This window comes from Podarcis pityusensis (genome assembly GCF_964106645.2).
Source record: "Podarcis pityusensis genome assembly, chromosome: 8".
NCBI classification, from domain to species: domain Eukaryota; kingdom Metazoa; phylum Chordata; class Lepidosauria; order Squamata; family Lacertidae; genus Podarcis; species Podarcis pityusensis.
In genome coordinates this window covers 21,301,069-21,321,816 of record NC_138033.1, presented here as the reverse complement: position 1 = coordinate 21,321,816, position 20,748 = coordinate 21,301,069, and the positions used below count along the sequence as shown (strand labels likewise).

The 20,748-nt window shown below is 44.0% G+C and overlaps 1 protein-coding gene across 3 annotated transcripts in view; it reads right to left on the bottom strand.

The window, feature by feature from the left end:
• Positions 1-260: 260 nt before the first annotated feature.
• NKAIN1 (sodium/potassium transporting ATPase interacting 1) overlaps positions 261-20,748 on the bottom strand; it is a gene marked incomplete at its 3' end in the record, with an annotated part of 51,840 nt that continues 31,352 nt past the window's right edge. Inside the window, exons 2-7 of one of the 3 annotated variants that reach the window (XM_081015475.1) lie at positions 15,148-15,285; positions 13,715-13,795; positions 7,568-7,765; positions 4,435-4,495; positions 1,663-1,744; positions 261-849 (exon numbers count right to left, since the gene is read on the bottom strand). In XM_081015475.1, the coding sequence (XP_080871601.1) occupies positions 840-849; positions 1,663-1,744; positions 4,435-4,495; positions 7,568-7,765; positions 13,715-13,795; positions 15,148-15,285 (570 nt within the window). Of the gene's footprint in view, positions 850-1,658; positions 1,745-4,434; positions 4,496-7,491; positions 7,766-13,714; positions 13,796-15,147; positions 15,286-20,748 lie in introns of those variants that run through there. The other 2 variants (XM_081015476.1, XR_013989249.1) reach the window with 2 other exon arrangements.

The following is a 20,748-nucleotide window of genomic DNA, read 5'->3' as shown; positions in this document are numbered from 1 at the left end:
ACATATAAACTTGGAATCATTGGGATGCAATACCAGCTCAGAAATAAACCCACACATTTGTCACAGTACGCATATATTCAATTCTGTCTCCATGATCAAAGAACTATTTTGTCTTCTCCTGCGGTTACCAGGAGTTGGATTTTTAACTGATGCTCATTTAAATAGTGAACGGGATTGGGAAGCCTTGGGTGTACGGGGGCTGGGAGTGGGAAGAACAGATTTCAGACCTAATGAAGCTTCCCCTTTCCAGATGTCAGATATATATCTATCTCACTCTTTATTGCAATGTATGGATTCTCTTGCAGCCTGTGCCACATTGCAAAGCCATTTGCTCAGAAGCAAATGGGACAACAGGAAGTGATCCAGAACAATTAAAAAAAAAAGAGCAACACTTCAAAACCTGAAAAAGGTCTTCCTTAAAAATAGGGCTTTTCCTTGCCCTCTCTGGAACGTAATATTGCCCTTGCTTGATTTTCCTTTTAAAAAAATTCGCTGGAGTTACCAGCACCACTACAAACACTGGCCAGCAGGTGGAGCGTCGAGCTTCTTTTTGGTTCCTCAGTCTTGAGCAGAGAGAACTTGTGCCAGAATCATCTTCCAGGTGCATGAAAACTCTCTGTGGCCACTCAAATGAAGGAGTTAAAGAGAAAGGAGGGGAGGAAATGAACCCAGGAAGAGTCACTGTGTTGTCTCTGGGCAGGATTTCAGGCCACACCAGATCTCCAGAGGAGGTGACTGCCATTTGGCTTTGGAATCATTTTATCATATTCGGCACCCTGCTTGCCTTGCGTTTTTTGCAAACGTCCCCAGGGGCCAGCTCACTGTAGTTAAGGAAACAGTTATCCAGAGCTAAAAGAACAAAACAGAGCAAAGGCATCAGATTTAGTCCAGGGCTGGCAACAAAGCTTCAGCAAACACCATTAAGGGCAGTGAGTTAAATTCAGAACCATTCAAAAAACCTGAATGAAACAGGGCCCATTCAATTTTTTTCATGCATTCATTCATTCTTATTTATGTACAATATTTTTATATTCTACAAAGTTCTAAGCGCTTTACATAAAAACTGTTTAAAAGATACACCCAATGGCATTCAATGCAATTTCCTAAAAACGGTATTAAAAATTAAGTGTCGTATCCAGCGCTAGTCTTGCTTAGAGCAGACCCATCGAAATTAATGGAGAGGACTCTGTTAGGCCTATTGGTTTCAATGGGCCTACTCTTGAGTAAAACTTAAGTTGAATACATCCCTAAGCGTCAGAGCTCAGGACTGTCTGTGTCAATCTATAAGAGGTGCTTAAAGGCTAACTTGTTTACAACATCTGATTTTATCAATAATTTGATATCTTATATACACTGCTTTTGATGATCAAGCAGTATATAAATCCGGTTTAAATAAATTGGGTGGTTGTGTTTACACGTCGCTTAGATTGCAGGTGGTTCAATATCCCACATACATTTCATGAACTGACTGATGTGCATCTCCTCCCCATTGAACATTTCACCCTCATATGGCAGCCCATAGTGCCAGTGGCAGGATAGGTGCAGTGTTTAGCGAAGGGGACACATACGGCTTCTCTCAACATGGAGGGAAGAGGATCTAGGTAAGGGCATTGTCTAGCAGCCCCCATGCATCCCTGATCCCCACAGATGAGAGATACTCACGTATACAAAGGCTGTAGCTGCAAGTGTGACATCTTTTGGGGTGCCTGGTAGCCATATGAATCAAATCCCCCAATGAAATCAACTGCCGGGTGAAAAACGAGGAGTAAGCATTCATATCAAACAGCTCAGGTTCAACAGACCAAACAACAAAAGCAGCAACACACAAAACGTGGCAGCGGAGGCTGCAGACACGCCATGCATTTTTAAAGCGCTTGACCCCTCCCAAAGAATCCTGGGAACTGTAGTTGGTTAAGGGTATTGGAAAGTATAGCTTGGTGAGTGGGGGCAAACTACAGCTCCCAGGATTCTTTGAGGGAAAGCCATGTGCTTTAAATATATGGTGTGTACACAAAGGACGTTACAGAAGTGTCTCTAGAGATTTTTGCTTCTTAACCCAACTCCTTGATTATTATCATCATTTTTGAGGCCCCTTTTCCACCTGGGGAGGTGCATTTGTCTCCCTCATTACTGTCTTTCAAGAGGAATTTAAAAAACATCTGTTTTCTCATGAATTTGATGGCTGAAAGACACTATTTCTGGCAGCCTTGACATTACAGTGGTACCTTGCTACTCAAACGCCGAAAACCTGGAAATAAGTGTTCCGGTTTTTGAACGTTTTTCGGAAGCCGAACGTCCGATGCGGCTGTTGGCTATTGTTTCCAGGGCGCCTGCATCAATCAGAAGCTGCGCCTTGATTTTCGAACATTTCGGAAGTCAAGTGGACTTCCGGAACGGATTAAGTTTGGCACTTTTGTTTTTGCTATTTATTTTGTGTTTTTCGTTTTTGAGACTCTTTTGGTTAATTTGTTTTTGTGACTGTGTGGAACCCAGTTCAGCTACTGATTGATTGATTGATTGATTGATTGTATGACTGCAGAAATAGATAAAAGCCCCCCATCCAAACAATAACGATCATCAGTGCAGGTAAGAAAATAATAATTTAAATTTTTATCATCTACAATACTGTCTTATTTATTTTACAGTCCAGTACAATGATTATTGCTTTCATAATGGTTTTGTTAGATAGTAAAATTCATGTTAAATTGCTGTTTAAGAGGTTGTTTTTAAAAGTCCGGAACGGATTAATCCGTTTTGCATTACTTTCTATGGGAAAGCGCGCCTTGGTTTTGGAACGCTTTGGTTTTGGAACGGACTTCCGGAATGGATTAAGTTTGAGAACCAAGGTACCACTGTACTGTTTTTAAAAATGTTTTGCAATATAGATACATAGATAGAGCAATGATGTCCCCCTTTCCAGCCTGGTCTTCTGACTTTCCATTCCATTTTGTGTGAGAGGCATTCAGAGCTGCTTCTGTTACACTTCTAATATTAATTTTGCCATAGCTGATCTTGAGTCTCTTCTTCTATAATGGACTGTCTGATTAGATTTGGAATTAAATGAATGACTGTCAAAGCCGAGAGCTCTCTCTGAAGTTTGTTAGGAAAGACAAACATGCAGGGAAGGACCAGCTTCCGCCTGTATTCCAAGCTCTGAGTAGGAGGATACGTATAATTTGCTGCTCCCTAAATGGGTTTTTTCATGTGTAAACTTTATTAATAATTTCATTTGTGTCAGATGCAGCCGTTTGGAAGCTATCAGGAGCAAATAAGCCTCTGCCAGCTTCAAATATATTCCAAGCAACTTATTACAATGGCTAGGCAGTGTCCTGTTTTACACAAAAGGTTTTAATTTTCCGCTACATCTATTTAGAATGTTATCTGAACATGAGCCACAGGCTGGCAGGGTGATTTGCTTGCAGAAACATTTTCGAATTAACCGTGCTAGAGGATACATTCATTGTTCTTTTGCAAACTGGGACTCCAGCCTTCCTCCGCAGGCATCGGAGGTGAATGGCATTGAACAGAAGTGGGGAAATCCAGCCCGTAGGGCTAATGTGGCCCCTCAGGATTCTCTGTGTGGCCCCCAGGACTCTCCCCAGGCCCTGCCGTGCTGCCCCAGTGGTTTCGCCTCATTGGAATGTGTCCTTGCTTGTCTGGATGGAGAGAATTGGAAGGGGAGGAATGTAGAAACCTTTAGCTTCTGCTTGCTGGAATGTGGTGTCTTTTTCTCTCTCAAAACCTACCTCACAGGATTGTTGTGGGGAGAGTGTGAGGGGAAAGCACCACAGGCACCATCTTGAGTTTCTTTGAAGGGTAAGTGAAGTATAAATGTAATAAATAAAAGAAGCTTTTATCTCCCTGTTTACGATCAACCCCACACGAATTGGTACCCGCAAAACACAGGGAGTCCATCTAGGGTAGCGGTCAGCAAACTTTTTCAGCAGGGGGCTGGTCCACTGTCCCTCAGACCTTGTGGGGGGCAGGACTATATTTTGAAGGGGGAAAAGTGAACGTGCCCCACAAATAACCCAGAGATGCATTTTAAATAAAAGGACAAGTTCTACTCATGTAAAAACATCAGGCAGGCCCCACAAATAACCCAGAGATGCATTTTAAATAAAAGGACACATTCTACTCATGTAAAAACACGCTGATTCCCGGACCGTCCACAGGCCGGATTTAGAAGGCGATTGGGCCACATCCAGCCCCCGGGCCTTAGTTTGCCTACCCATGGGTTAATAAGTATGCTGGATTTAAATTGGAAAGACCTAGGTTCAAAATCCCTGCTAGGCCACCAAGATGGCATTTGAACCATATTTGATTACTGCGTCATATAAACAGTTTGAGCTACATGCCACACTCCCTCTACCCCTAAATGGAGTACTCCATAGCCAAGTAATCTCCAATTATTTGTAGATGAAAGGTACTTACAGCTGTCTTCTTCCTCCATAAACACTTTGCTGACGTAGCAGGCGTAAACAAATCCGAAGAGCTTCAAAATATAAAATTATTTTTTTTAAAGAAAAGAAAAGGAAGGGGGGGAAAAGGGAGAAAAGCAAATTATTTGAAAGCAAGGAAACAGCAGCGGCAGTTCGGCGAGAATCAGAAATGGTCAAGATGAGGCTGAATAGCTTAATCAAATCACACACGCAGCCACCTTGGCCCTCAAGATCAAAACAAGATCAAGAGCAATACCATGATTGGGCTCAACTTCAAAGTGAAAGAGAAGTGAGCCAGTTTTGGAGTTCATTAGCACTCTTCCTCCGCTGGGTATCAGAAACAAAAGCCAGGGATTGGGGCAAGAAAATGCTGGCTGAGATGTATTGTGCTTACTGGGACCACATGTGGAGAATAAATCCCATTGAACTCAAGGGGGTTTGCTTCTGACTAGGCATGCATAGGATTGCGCTGTTGATCTAGTCCAGGAGAATCTTTTACTTCCATCCACCCACCCCCACCCACCATTTTTGTTGCCATTGTTTGTTTGGGCTTTTTGTTGTTGTTGAATAACCCACACAATGGATGAAGAGCAGTTATCTCCCGTGTGGACTACTGCAATGTGCTCTACATGGGGCTACCTTTGAAGGTGACCCAGATACTACAACTAATCCAGAATGCGGCAGCTAGACTGGTGACTAGGAGTGGCTGCCGGGACCACATAACACCGGTCCTGAAAGACCTACAGTGGCTCCCAGTAAGTTTCTGAGCGCAATTCAAAGTGTTGGTGCTGACCTTTAAAGCCCTAAACGGCCTCAGCCCAGTATATCTGAAGGAGAGTCTTTACCCCCATCGTTCAGCCCAGACACTGAGGTCCAGCTCTGAGGGCCTTCTGGCGGTTCCCTCACTGTGAGAAGTGAGGTTGCATGGAACCAGGCAGGGGCCTTCTTTGTAGTGGTGCCCTCCCTGTGGAAGACCCTCCCATCGGATGTCAAGAAAATAAACAACTAAACAGGCAGCCCTGTTTAGGGAAGTTTTTAATGCGTAATGTTTTATCGTGTTTTTAATATTCTGTTGGGAGCCGCCCAGAGTGGCTGGTGGTGTGTGTGTGTGTGTGTGTGTGTATGTATGTGTTTGTGAGAGAGAGAGAGAGAGAGAGAGAGAGTGTGTGTGTGTGTGTGTGTATGTATGTATGTATATATATATATATATATATATATATATATATATATTCATTGTTATATATTAATACTGTACTGAATTCCGAAGCTTGCTTGCTTCTCTGTGACTTTCCAATCAGCTTTAACAAAGGAATTGACCTGCAGATTACTATTTTGTGTGTGTGCATTAAATAGGCTGATATCCAGGCTCAGCTAAATCCTGTGCATTCCTCCCCACCCCAAACCCGAATCAGGTCTGCAGGCTGAAGGATGCTCCTTGACCTGTTGCTGCTTTTATAAGCTCAGGGGATGGCAACATCTGAGGGTGCCTTTTGCCAGCTATGGCCGGTACACCAGCCCGTGCCTCCCAGCTGATCAGGGACTCTGGCCTTGGGCTTCAGACAAGTTCTGCACAAGCCTGGCGCCAGCTGAGCACCCCTCTGGGCAAGTTAGGCGTCACCAAAATTACCTACGCCTTAAAAAGAGGCCTGGCCTGGTTTACTCTCATGTGCGCTAGAGGTATTGCAATAATCAAGCCTAAGGGTTACTAAAAGAACCTGAAAATTCAATGTCAGTCACAAAAACATTTTAAGTTCTTTCAAACTGTTTTAATATTGTGTAATACTGCATTGTTAAAATTAATGTTGTATTTTAATTGTTGTAACCTGCCCTGGGACCTTAGAGTGACAGGCAGGTAATAATTTGTAACAACAAGAACAATAACCTGATGCAGATCTTAAATGTTTGAGAAAGATAGATGCAGGAAATAATGGTTCTCTTTAAGCATCCTAGTCCCAAGTCATTTTCACCAGCACCCTTGAACTGAGCTCCAAGGTGCACCAGAAGCCACTGCACACTGGTTAAAAACAGGAGCTGTGCACTCATAATTTGGAGGAAAACAGTACGAGAGAGAGGATCAATGGCTCCTCCACCCCACCCCTCTTTCACTGATCAAACAAGGAGCCTCCACAACCGCATTTCGTAAGAGAAACAATATCAATAAAACATCTTCCAGCATAGCTAGCAGTTTGGCCTTAACCTCAAGGTTGAGTTCTGGGTCTGTTGCTTTTCATTCTTGCTTTCCATCCTCTAGGACATATGATTTGCTCTCTCAATACCAATTGTTTTTGCACTATGTTCATTTCCCTGTGTGTGTTTCCCTGTGTCTTTGCCCTCCTTCATTTGTCAAAAAAACCCAAAACCAAAAATCTTCTTGCCTTTGTGCTATTTCTTTTTAAGGATCTCCTTGCTTGTATTTTAAGGAATGTCAGCTCAGAAGGATGCCCCATGGAATACAGCAGACTTACTCCTAGGTAAGTGTGCAGAGAGGACTGCAATCCAATTGTTTATCCCGCAGTCCATTTCTCAACCTTCTGCATCTTTCATTCTAGACAGGATCACTGTTTCCTTTTTTTTCTCATGCGAGGAGTTTAGGAACTGAACTCAACATGACTAATTGGTCTAGAAATGCACTGTCAAGTGTCTGGTGAAGAAATTAATTTTATTTTGATGACTTTTTTTTTCAACTGGGGAATGGGTGGATAGGGCTTGAAGCCCCTCAAATTTATCTACACCTCCAGACTCACCTTCCCAGAGACAGGTTGTTGTTGCTTTTTCATTTCATACAAACTTGCAGGGAGCAAATTGGAGTATGCTAGTAACACAAAGTGCCAGGGAACTGAAATGGAATGCTTGGCTTCTTGGCAGATTTTTTTTTTAAGTCGAAAGTAAACAAATAAATACAGACATTTTAATATGCTCTTCCTAGCCAGAAGACCTCTCTAGCTCCCCGGACAAAAAAAAAAAAAAAAAAGGAATCAGAAGCAAACCCGTTCTATAAATCTAGTGTTTATGGGTGTGAAATTTGTTACACACGAGTGGGCAGAATCACCTTCAGTGTCTCAGTTGTTTTTTAGGGATCAGTGTGGTGGAAGAGTCAGCTGGAGACGGATGCTGGTACCACCTACCGCAAGGAATATCTGCATTGCACTGCTCACCACCTCAATATACTGATAATCAAGCAAGCACCCAGTGACTGTGATGACGTGATGGTCTTCGAGGGCCAGATTGGAGTTCATCACTGGGGTCACCAGGCAACCAGGCCCGTTCTCCATCCACCATGAGCGATGCAGCGATGTGTTAAAGGTCATGATGAAGTCTCGGTCCTAAGGAAGCAGGACACAGGAAAGCAAGCTAATAATAATAATAATAATAATAATAATAATAATAATAATTTATTTCTACCCCACCCATCTGGCTGGGTTTCCCCAGCCACTCTGGGTGGCTCCCAATATAATAATAATAATAATAATAATAATAATAATAATAAAAAGTAGATCAAACATTAAAAACTTCCCTAAACAAGGCTGCCTTCAGATGCCTTCTAAAAGTCAGAAAGCTGTTTATTTCCTTGAGATCTGATGGGAGGGTGCCACTACCGAGAAGGCCCTCTACCTGGTTCTCTGTAACCTCATTTCTCGCAGTGAGGGAACTGCCAGAAGGCCCTCGGAGCTGGACCTCAGTGTCTGGGCTGAACGATGGGGGTGAAGACTCTCCTTCAGGTATACTGGGCCGAGGCCGCTTAAGGCTTTAAAGGTCAGCACCAACACTTTGAATTGTGCTTGGAAACGTACTGGGAGCCAATGTAGGTCTTTCAAGACCGGTGTTATATGGTCTTGGTGGCCACTCCCAGTCACCAGTCTAGCTGCCGCATTCTGGATTAGTTGCGGTTTCCGAGCCACCTTCAAAGGTAGCCCCACATAGAGCGCATTGCAGTAGTCCAAGCGGGAGATAACTAGAGCATGCACCACTCTGGTGACACAGTCTGCGGGCAGGTAGGGTCTCTGCCTGCGTACCAGATGGAGCTGGTAGACAGCTGCCCTGGACACAGAATGGACCTGCTCCTCCATGGACAGCTGAGAGTCCAAAATGACTTCCAGGCTGCGCAGTTGCCCCATTCAGGACCAGGAAGTCCTCCATACCCACCAGCCCTCTGTCCCCCCAAAATAGTATTTCTCAGTACACAGTCTTCAAAACAAGGATCTATGCCACTGCCACCTAGAAACCTGAAATTCTATGCATGTGTAGGAAATGTTCTTCCGAGTTGGCGAGGCTCATTCGACAATATAAATAAGTAGTAGTAGTAGTAGTAGTAATAATAATAATAATAATAAAAACCCTTGTCAGAGCTTCTGTCCCTCCATCCCTAGCAGAACACAATATTGACTGCAGGGCTCTAGTGGCAGAAGGGATTTCTGCCTTGCTTTGTTTACCTGCCAGGACCTTCAATAACCAAGTCAGCCCAGCTTCACAACCAGCCAGCAGAACATATTACGAGACAGCTGTCCCTGTATGGCTGCCTCCTGGCACTGGCCTTTCAGAGGGAGCTTTCAGGGCGAGATGCATTCCATCCATCTGCCACGATTGTCCCGGAGCATTTAACAAAGGCAACAGAGGTTCTCATGACAAGCTGTGATTCCTAACTCCAGACTCCAGAAACTCAGATCAAATTGGCATGGCTGAGGTCGTTCTGACTCTCTGGAGCCACAAGGAAAAGTAGCTGGTGGCGGAAGTCATGGAGCGCATATGGAACAGTTTCCAAGTGCCCACTTACAACACCCAATGCATCACTGCATTCAGCAGTGTTATTTTCTATGGATGCTTTGAGCCTGCCAAAAAAAGAGCAAAAGCTGAATGTTGCATCAAAATTCTAGATGCATGAATGAATGTGCAAGAGACTATGAATGAAGAAACTATTATTCTCCTTGGGTATATTCTATTATTACTACTAGTAGTATTACTATTACCAATTACTATTACTATTGGACGTGAGTGGCACTGTGGTCTAAACCACTGAGCCTCTTGGGCTTGCCAACTGGAAGGTCAGGGGTTTGAATCCGTTCAATGGGATGAGCTCCCGTTGCTCTGTCCCAGCTCCTGCCAACCCAGCAGTTCGAAAGCACACCCGTGCAAGTAGATAAATAGGTACTGCTGTGGCAGGAAGGTAAATGGGCCACAGATTGGATAAGCAAATACACACACAAAACCCTCTTTCTTGCCTCCAGCAAGGCCTGGGGCAACTGTGGCTCCCTGGATGGAATATTACACACACGCACGCACGCGCGCACACACACACACACACACAGAAAGAGAGAGAGAATGTGGGAAAGGCTCGTTCTGAAATATGATAGAGACAGTAGTGCCAGTTTTGGGCTTCCTTCCAGGAACGGCTGGCTCTAATCAATATGTCTGGCCTGTTCGGCAAACTAGAATAGAAAAAAGAAGACGATTCAACAAAGGGCTTTCGTTTCACTTTCAAGAGCTGCTTTCATCACAGATACAGCTCCAGGATAAGCTCCATGTTTGAAATCTCTTCACAAAGGTGATTGTCCTAAAAGCTACAGTCCTTCTAAAGAGCATATGACACAAGCCGCCGCCCCCCCACAATCCAGAGGTGCATTCATGATTATTTGTGCTCATGATAGCACCAGGCTAGTTCTATGCGGTCCTGCTTTCCAAACTGTTGGTGCCTGCAAAGGTTTGGGGGCAGACACCCTGCTTTAATTGAAATCAGTGCATGTAGCTTCCTATTGAAGCCCTGCAACATTTGTTTCAGTGGCAGTGGTGAGTTGCCCCACTTTTCTTGCACTCTAGCGCAAAAAGTGCCCCCTGCAGATGGCAGCAATGCAGTAACACTGGGGAAGCACCACAGCACAACTAATGAATGTCTTGATGGTCCATCGCTAATGCACTATTATTACGTCAGTGGCGTGGTGCAGAATACACTGGTCTGGAGGGGTCCAGGGACTCTCAGAAGTAAGATGTTCCTGGGCACATGATAATCAAAAGTGTTCCAGTGTAGCCTCCCAAGTCACTGCTGCCTCCAGCTCTTGAGGCAGAGCTCAGCCATCATGGCTAATAGCCCTCTCCTCCATGAATTTGTCCTATCTTCTTTTAAAGCCATTCAAGTTGGTGGCCATCCCTGCCTCCTGTGGCAAGGAGTTCCATAGTTTAACTATGCATTGCATGCATGAAGAAGTATTTTCTTTTATCTGTCCTGAAACTTCTGACATTCAGCTTCAATGGGTGTCCACAAGTTCTGGTCTTCTGAAAGAGGGAGGAATTTTCTCTCCCTGTGCCATGCCAAATTTTATTAGCTTCTATTGTGTCACCTTTTCTCTAAACCAGGCATGTCCAAAGTCCATTTCAGGGCCTAGTCGATTTAATCCGGCCCCCATGGCAGTATATGTCCTGGGATAAAATTGTAAAAAAAGCTCAACAACCTTGGTCGGCCCTCAAGCATGTTCACTTCATCAAATCTGGCCCTCTTTGAAAAAAGATTGGGCATCCCTGCAAGTCTAAACTAAAAAATCCCCAACATTGCAGCCTTTCTTCATAGGGGAGTCTCTCCCTCCTCTTAATGATTTTGGTTCCCCTTTTCCGAACCTTTTCCAACTCTACAACGTCCTTTTAAGGCAAGGCAACCAGAACTATACACAGATCCACATTTTTAAGACCTTAAGTCTGCCTTCCCCAACTTTGTGCCTTCCAGAAGTTTGGAATGACAACTCCCATCAGCTGCAACCAGCCGCCACTCCAATCCTGCTAGCGCTTTTGCACCGCACAGCCTCTCTGCCACCTCTTCCTCCTTGTAAGCAACAGCTGCCCACCTTCTGAGAAGATAGTATAGTGTTTCTGTCCCCCACTACAAAGAGAACTGCTTCTGGGTTCAGCATCAGGTTCAGTCCCCAGCATCTCCAGGTGGGATTGGAAATGTAGCCAGTCCAAAATCCTGGATATTATCTGTTGGTCGGTGCAGGCAATTCTGAGCTAGATTGACCAATGTACTCACTTGGTTTAAGGTAGATTCTTATGCTCTTTTGTTGACTGGGGGCCAATTGTCTCCCCCCCTCTTTTATATATAATTTTAATCAAATTTTCTGTTTTACAATTTAGAATATTTATTTAGACGACCTTAATATATCAATGACTTCCATTCTTCTCTTTCCATGGTTCATTTTGCATATCATAGATCCCTGCATATTTTATATAAACTAAACCATTCAGTATTCCATTATTACTTCCATCAAAACTTATTTACACTGTTGAATTTATCTTAATGCTGCCAACATTTTCAAGTGTACACAATTTCCCCCCATATATTCAATAAACATTTTCCAATCTTCTTTAAATGAATGCTCTTCTTGTTCTCTTATTCTATAGGTTAGATCTGCAAGCTGCGCATATTCCAACAGTTTAAGTTGCCATTCTGGCCAAATGCCTTTCTGTGTAGCACTTTAACCTGTTTACAAGCACTGAGGACTGATGTCTGCCACTCCACAAAACATCAACCCTGTTGAAAATGACTTCCTTTTGCCAGCATTAAGTAGGGCAGATGCAACTGACTGTGTGATTCTGCTAAAGATCTAAAACACACAACAACATTTAGATATTTTGCCATCTGCTCAGTAACAAATGCATTGATCCCCTCAAGGAAGATACTCAGAAGGGCTTCTAAAGATTGATCAGGAAACCATCTTACATCCTCTTATTATGTGACTCTGGAGTGGCTACATGGACAGTATGTCTTACGTGGAACAGTGTGGTGTAGTGATTAGTATTGGATTAGGACCTGGGAGACCAGGGTTCAAATCCCCACTCAGTCAAGAAGCTCATAGGGTAACCTTGGGCCAGTTACTCACTCTTAGCCTAAACTACCTTGAGGGCTGTTGTGAGGATACAATGAGGAGGACTATGTACACCAGGCATAGGCAAACTCGGCCCTCCAGATGTTTTTGGGACTACAACTCCCATCATCCCTGACCACTGATCCTGATAGCTAGGGATGATGGGAGTTGTAGTCCCAAAACATCTGGAGGGCTGAGTTTGCCTGTGCCTGGTATATCCCATCTTGAGCTCCTGGGAGGAAAGGTGGGATGCAAATGTAATAATACAGAAAATATCTCTGTCCCATCCATACCCAACTTCCAGTGTGACACACTGGGGGTTTGGACTGGGCCCTAAAATTAATACGTGGTATTAAACTAAGTTTTACTCAGAGTAGACCCATTGAAATGAATAAGCATGACTATGTTAGGTCCATTAATTTCATAATTTACTTGTGTCTACTCTGAAGAAAACTTAGTTGAATTACCACCCAATAAACAGGTATTGATCCAGCACTAAGGTCCAGCAAGATTTTTCCTCCCTTCGACCCACTAGCATTCTCATCCCTTGCAAACCTTCTCAGCTTTCCCCTAAACACAGAGCAATTTGCTAAATAAAAGTGGAAAGTCAGCCGTTCAGCCCCTTTCTGTCTTCCTAGTAGAACAGCATGAGTAGACAAGGACAATAGAGATTTTTAAAAAGACTGGGAACCATTCATGTTGTATTTATGAAACGAATGTAAAGAAATGGACTCACTAGTAGGTTTTGACTAAACACTTATAACTAACACAGTAAATATAGAAACTATAAAGGTGAGTTTAAAATGAGAAGAATATAACAATATTTAATTTAAAGACTATAATATTGAAGCACAGTATTGCAAGCAGGACAAGTTTATATGGGGGAGAAAAAACCAGAAGGGGAAGTTGAGGGAAGTCATGGGGGGGGGGAGTGGGGAAATTAATTTGTTATTATTTGTTATGATATGATTGTGATAAAAATGTAAAAACCAATAAAAATTGTGTTTTTTTAAAAAAAGAACAGCATGAGTATTTTAGACTGGGGATTTAACCATTCATTCCTTGCAGCATGTTCGCATCCCACTAAAAGAAAGTCTTGCTCCTTGGGAAGGAAGGTGCACACGGTGCGAAAATATAAGAAAGAAACTGCCAAACCCCTCGATTTTTACTGCACGGCAACATTTTGGATTTCTCCGTCAGCCTGACAAGTCGATTCTGCTCAGCAACATCAGCACCAGTGAGAGGAGGAATGAATTTCCCCCAAATGGCCGTGGCACTTTCCTGACACGCAAGCCACCTCCTGAACTCCCATCTCTATTTGACTGAGCAATCGCAGCGCAAAAATGATGGATGGAAAAGCCTTGGGTTGTCAGGCGGATCAGTGGTTCGAGAAGGGCGTGCACTCGGTATGATTACAGAGGTAATTACCTGTGAAAGGTGTCCAACTTCCAGGTAAAAGCAGATGATGAATGCATTCCATCCAACCCAAAGCACGAGCCACACTGCATACTGGAGAGAAGGAGAGAAAGGGGCAGAGTGACAGTTAACAATATACTGTGGGGTGAGCTGCTCTAAAGACATGTTCTGGCTCTCCATCAGTCTGGTTTTTCGTGTGTGTTTTTTTCAGGGGGAGCCACCATGGTGTAGTGGTTAGAGCAGGGGTCAGCAAACATTTTCAGCAGGGGGCCGGTCCACTGTCCCTCAGACCTTGTGGGGGGCAGGACTATTTTTTTTTGGGGGGGGAGAACGAATTCCCATGCCCCACAAATAACCCAGAGATGCATTTTAAATAAAAGGACACATTCTACTCATGTAAAAACACGCTGATTCCTAAACCATCTGCAGGCTGGATTTAGAAGGCGATTGGGCCGGATCTGGCCCCCGGGCCTTAGGTTGCCTACCCATGGGTTAGAGTGTTGAACTGAGTCCTGGGAGACTGGGGTTCTAATCCCCACTCAGCTACAAAGCTCAGTGGGTGATCCTCGGGCATTCACTGCCTCTCACCCTAGCCTACCTCACAGGTTTGTAGCAACCGAAGATTGTGAACTTGGATAAGCTCAAGCAAGCCAGACTTCATCCATTAATGAACATCTGCCCCAGCCTTGTGTTGTAAGATCCAATGACCTTTCCCCGCTTCAAATCCCAAGACAGATTATGTTTCTCATGAAGCGGCTATTGGCAAGTTTAAATATTTATCCTATTCCTTCCCTCAGGATCCATTGGTACTTGGAACCAGAACTCAGTGATACTTTCTCTGGAGAGGAGAAACACATTTGTGTGGCTGTCCTCAGCACAGATCATGGGGTGACAGCACCCCCTAAGGAAAAATCTGCAAGGATTTACCGTATTTTTCACTCTATAAGGCACACTTTTTCCCTCCTAAAAAGTAAGGGGAAATGTGTGTGCGTCTTATGGAGCGAATGCAGGCTGCACAGCTATCCCAGAAGCCAGAACAGCAAGAAGGATCACTGCTTTCGCGGCACAGCGATCCCTCTTGCTGTTCTGGCTTCTGGGATTCAGAATATTTTTTTTCTTGTTTTCCTCCTCCAAAAAATAGGTGCATCTTATGGTCCGGTGCATTTTATAGAGCGAAAAATACAGTACTTCCACTTGAATAGTGAAAACTGCAATCCCAACTTTTGATTCCTCAACTTTCTGGGAACTGGAGTCCAAACCACTCTGAGGTTGTTGCTTTCTTTTTTTTTTACAGTCAGGAGATTATATATTTATTTCATAAAATGTATGTAACACCTGTAGCACCACATATTCCCCATCCTTGTTGTTGGGGCTGTTGGAAGTCCAAACAACATCAGTGGGAGTGGGTTCCAAAATGGCTATTCCTGGCTATCCATTGTACTTACCAGTATGAGGTATTTGGATCTGTACTGAATGGTGCCAAAGACGCCCAGGATGACAGCCATGATGTGTAAAAAATTAGCCAGGATGGGCACCCACTGGTAACCCAGAAAGTCGAATATTTGCCTCTCCAGGGCTGCGATCTGTAAGAGAGGGAGAGGGGAAGGGTGAGGACAGAGCAGAGACTTACTCATTCTGCGGCATTTCTCAGAACATGCCCCTACCACATACACACACCAAAAAAAGTAGCAAAGTTACAGGCACATAATTAATGAGAAATCCCACAGACTATTAGTTACAGACAGAGATGTTGGAGTGATTCATTGGCCAGTGTCGAGCAAATACATCACAGCGCAAGAGGATTCATTAGGAATAATCACGGTCTGAAAGGAGGTGTGAGCACAGGAAAGATATAAAAGGGTAAGCAAGATCAAAAGATGAGGGAAGCACTCCAATTACATGGGGAGGAAGGGAAGGAAATAGGGAGCTAATACTTTGTATCTTTTGTGGACCCCCCCCCCCTTAGCAAACGGCTTCAGAAAGCAACAGGGGATATGGCCAAATGAATTTCAGTCATGACAAATGTAAGGTTCTGCACTTAGGCAGGAAGAAGCAGCTGCAAAAATATAAGATGAGGGACACCTGTCTTGCCGGTAGTACATGTGAAAAGAATCTCGGGGTCTTAGTAGACCACAGGCTTAACGTAAGTCAACAGTGTGATGCAGCAATGATGTGTACTAAAGGGGTGTGGTCAGGACCAAATGTCACACAACATAATACAGTGGTACCTTGGGTTACAGACGCTTCAGGTTACAGATTCCACTAACCCAGAAATAGTACCTTGGGTTAAGAACTTTGCTTCAGGATGAGAACAGAAATCGCACGGCGGCGATGCGGCGGCAGTGGGAGGCTCCATTAGCTAAAGTGGTGCTTCAGGTTAAGAACAGTTTCAGATTAAGAACGGACCTCCAGAACGAATTAAGTTCTTAACCCGAGGTACCACTGTACTCACTTCTTCCAAAGACGGCATGGCAAGTTAGCTCAAAGCAGATGATAGCACAGGTTCAATATTTATTTAGTTAACTTGCTCCACTGAACATTTTCACAAATTATCTGTCTTACTGAATAAGATAGAACAGGTTGCATCTGCACTGGATTTGAAATTATTATTTTTACTTCCAGAAGTGTTTTCACTTCTGGAATTGTTTTCACTTACGAAATTGCTTTCAGTTGTATATGATATCTTCTTTATACATGAAATTATGCTATTGTTTTTATCGCTGATCCTTTTATTGTGATATCACTCTGAGATATCTTACAAAAAGCGAATCACAAATGTAATTAAATAAATAACTGAAGTCCAATTCTCTAGTCCTTCATTACAGAGGAAGAACATTACAAAGGAAGAACCAGAGGGCTGACCTTTATTATCCATAAAAGATGAATACGTCAAAACCCAAAATTTATCACATTCCATCGCCTCTACAACCTACCCTGCTTCTTAGTTGAATGGATTTCCAAGCCAGCTAAGGTAAAGGTAAAGGGACCCCTGACCATTAGGTCCAGTCATGGCCAACTCTGGGGTTGTGGCGCTCATCTCGCTTTATTGGCTGAGGGAGCCGGCATACAGCTTCTGGGTCATGTGGCCAGCATGACTAAGCTGCTTCTGGTGAACCAGAGCAGCGCACGGAAATGCTGTTTATCTTCCCGCCAGAACAGTACCTATTTATCTACTAGCACTTTGACGTGCTTTCGAACTGCTAGGTTGGCAGGAGCAGGGTCCGAGCAACGGGAGCTCACCCCGTTGCGGGGATTCGAACCGCCGACCTTCTGATTGGCAAGTCCTAGGCTCTGTGGTTTAACTCACATTGCATTGCCTCTACAACCTACCCTGCTTCTTAACTGAATGGATTTCCAAGCCAGCTAACAATATGATAAAACCATCAATATAAAACGAGCCAGCAAATCAAGAACAAAAACTCAATTCTAGTTCAGTATCACACACCAAACCCCAGACTCCCTAATTCAGCCTGGTAGCTCACTGGATGGCCTGGGACCAGTCAATGTCTCTCAGCCTAACCCACCTCACAGGATTGTTGTGAGGATAAAAGGTGGAGGGGGAGAAATATGCAAGGCCACCTTGAGCTACAAGGAAAAGAAAAGAAAAGCAACAGAAAAGAAGCCTGACAGATGGACAGAAGGGAGGATTTTCAAAGACAAGGTGCCAGGACTGAAAGGTTGCCACCTGCTTCACTTGAGAAGGTGGGGCAACGACAAGCAAGGCCTCCAACACAAGCAAGATGTTTTTGAGGTCCACCAGGGAAGAGATGCTTCAGGCAAAACAAGTCACCAGAGGCCACCCCAGGTCTCAGGTTTGGGTCCTGAAATCTCAAGGTCTTGGATGCTCCTGACCAGGCAACCCTAGGTACAATAATATATTTTAATAATAATAATAAAAAACCTGGGATCTAGTCAATGCACCAACTCTATACTATTTTATGATGGCAGAGACAAAACTGTCTATTTCCTAAGCTGGGTACCATTGTATCTGCTCCCATCATACAAGGAAAAGCAAGTTGAAAATTACATTAAAGAGTTTTATTCCAAAGCTCTGAATGGCTGTGGAGAGGGTGGGGGCATCTGGCATGGAGGTCTGTGTTCAATAGGGCCATTAGGAACCTAATTAGCCTAATCTGGAAGGTGAAGCCGCCTGCACCAGTGATTTATGGCCACTTGTCAAGCTGCTCTCCAGAGGATGGTTGGGTTAGAGGGGAGGGAGGGAGGGTACTTGGGAGATTCTGGTTGTCAAAGTGGCTTAATGCAGTGGGCTGTGATGAACCGATGACAGGGACCCAAGGATCTCCTTTCTGTTTATGGGCAATAATTTTAAGAAGTATCAGAAGAACTAGTAATATACAGAAAATTAAGGGTTGCATCCACTGCAGTGCCAACTGGGTTCTGCTGGCACAATGAGACTTCCGTTTCCTCACCTCCCTGTGCAACCCCCAAAACTGCTGCAGAGGGTCCCCAAACCCTCCAGACATGATTTTGATGGTGTAATGGGGGGCATCCTGGAGTAGATAGGATAGGAGCCCACAGAAGTCCTTTGCACCATTGCTGGATATGGCCAAGCGCTACGTTTGTCTGATAACAGCATCCAGGTCACTTATCCTTTCTAAAGTCTAGGCTGCCACTAGAGAGCAATGTATCTGCTATCTGCCTTCCAGATTTCACATCGACTGCCTGTGTCAGGGCTGAGCCCAGAGTCAGGAATGAAGAGCTAAGTCAGCACCAAAGGGGAAAACAGCAAGGTAAGGTCAAGGTGCATGCCAGACAAGGCTAGCACTAGACTTCAGGAAGCCCTCGCCATGGTGTTTGTTCTGCCAGCTTCCCAACCAGGTCAGGTATAGTCCTACCTCGACAATGGAACTATAAAATCAATACATTTCAAAGTTCTGTGGGCCGGGGCATTACACGTTGAGTAACTTAAGATGGCGGACAGTCACCAAGGATGAGAGCTGAACTTGGCTCCCCTTAAAAAATGGCACTGTTGCCCATTGCTGAAAAGCATCCATGACCCTGACCTAGAGGACAGTAGATTGGGCCTGTCAACTACCCAAACCATTGGTGTGGAGCCATTAAGTCAGAACCAAGGACACTGGCACACACCAGAAATCAGGAAGGCCTTGTTGCTCAGGTGAGGCTAAATTAAAACAGGAAGCCCTCTTAATGCTCCTTCCTGTCCAGAAGGACCCAGGAGGTCTGGTAGGTCCATGACCTGACAACACTTCACTGAGAAGCTGTTTCCTGCAGTTCAAAGGTTCGTCAAACAGTTCAACTGTCCACAGATTCTAGCAGCTCCTGACTGCAGACTTCCTTTGATACACAGCTTTCTACTGGTGGGCTTGTATTAGGACTCACTGTTGATGATCCACAGATGTCACCTTGTATCACCATCATCCTGTTACAAACTTTTGTTTACCGGTGGTCTGATAGCTAGATACAAATAAACGAATCTGATCTACTTGGTTACATTGTTTGTCTTTGGAAGAATCATTGCTCAGTTGAGCCACAATCACACCATGCATTTTAAAGCACTCTGATACCACTTTGAGCAGTTGCAGCTTCCCCCAAAGAATCCTGGGAACTGTAGTTGTTAAGGGTGCTAAAAACTGTTAGGAGACCCATATTCCCTTCACAGCTACAATTCCCAGAGTTCCCTGGGAACAGGGATTGATTGCTAAACTACCCTGGGAACTGTAACTCTGAGAAGCGAATAGGGGCCTCCCAACTCTCAGCACTCTGAACAAACTGCAGCTTCCAGAATTCTTTAGGGGAAGTCATGATTTTTTAAAAGTGGCATCATAGTGCTTTAAATGTATGATGTGACTGTGGCCTTAGTCTATCAATGTTTACATTTATATCTTGCCTTTTTCCCATAGTGGATGTCTGTGGGGTTCCCACTGAGGTGTTGATCAGACCTGCTTAGCTTCAGCAAGATGGCTGTGTCATTGTCCTTTAGACCACACACTGGGACAAGCTTAATACAGCCTTTAGGACAGGAGAGAGTAGAAAGTGGATCAGAATCTCCTGGTACAGCTCTGTGTAGTTTGCAGTACATAGTCAAGAGCTTCTGACCCTCAGTTGTTTAACAGCAGCAATGATAAAAAGCTTCCACCCTCTTTCCTAAATTAGCCTGCTGGAAAAAACATGGAGGGGAAAAACAGGAGTGGATTTCTGTAAAAGAGAACTATAAGCTTGGTTATGGGACTGAAAACTAACTCCTGTGTTGAACATGAGCTCTCATAGACACCATTCTGTAATTCTCTCATCCTTCTTTCTTTCTCTCTCATCCCTCAAGCAACTATTGTGCAGCTGGCTTTGATTGATAGAACTTGAAATTCTAGGGTGGGGGGAGCAAAACCTGCAAGGCCTGAAGTCTGCCTCTCATTGTTTAAGGATGTTGAAATAGACCCGGAGCTTACAACTTCGTAATTCACAATTTCATAAACTAGCAGTTAGCTAGTTTCTGTGCTTTGAAGGCATTTCAGGTCCCTGCAAGTTGACAGCTGATTGCTAAATGCTCCAGAGAGGAGAAGCTTAGCAGTTCTGCTTGGTGTAAATCATTGGTACCAGTATGAAGACGGAAGGTCAAGACAGATGTGAGTGAGTGTGCGATACAGTGGCTTCTACACCTGTCTAATGAGTTGCCCAGGCAGGCAGAAGCTCAGCTCAAACCACAGATTGAAAGAATGCAAAAAGCTCTGAAGTTAAGAGGTGTTTGTGTGTGTGTGTGTGTGTGTGTGTGTGTACATAAGTGTTCTGCTAGATCAAAGCCATTACTGCAACAAACCAGCTTCAGTTTCTGCTTACGACAGTACAAAATGGCCATACAAACAATAATTAGCAGAGTCCTGAGATAACATAGTATTGGCAGTGGGAACAGGGGAGAGTTGTAAACTACAGAAACAGAAACCAAGGGACTTTTAAAACAGTTGTTCACTGCTGGGATGCTTTGCCAATGCATTTCCATAATTTGATTTCCCAACACACCAGTTCTCAATGTTTGAAGACTGGAAGCAACATACATGAATGGAGCCTATGGG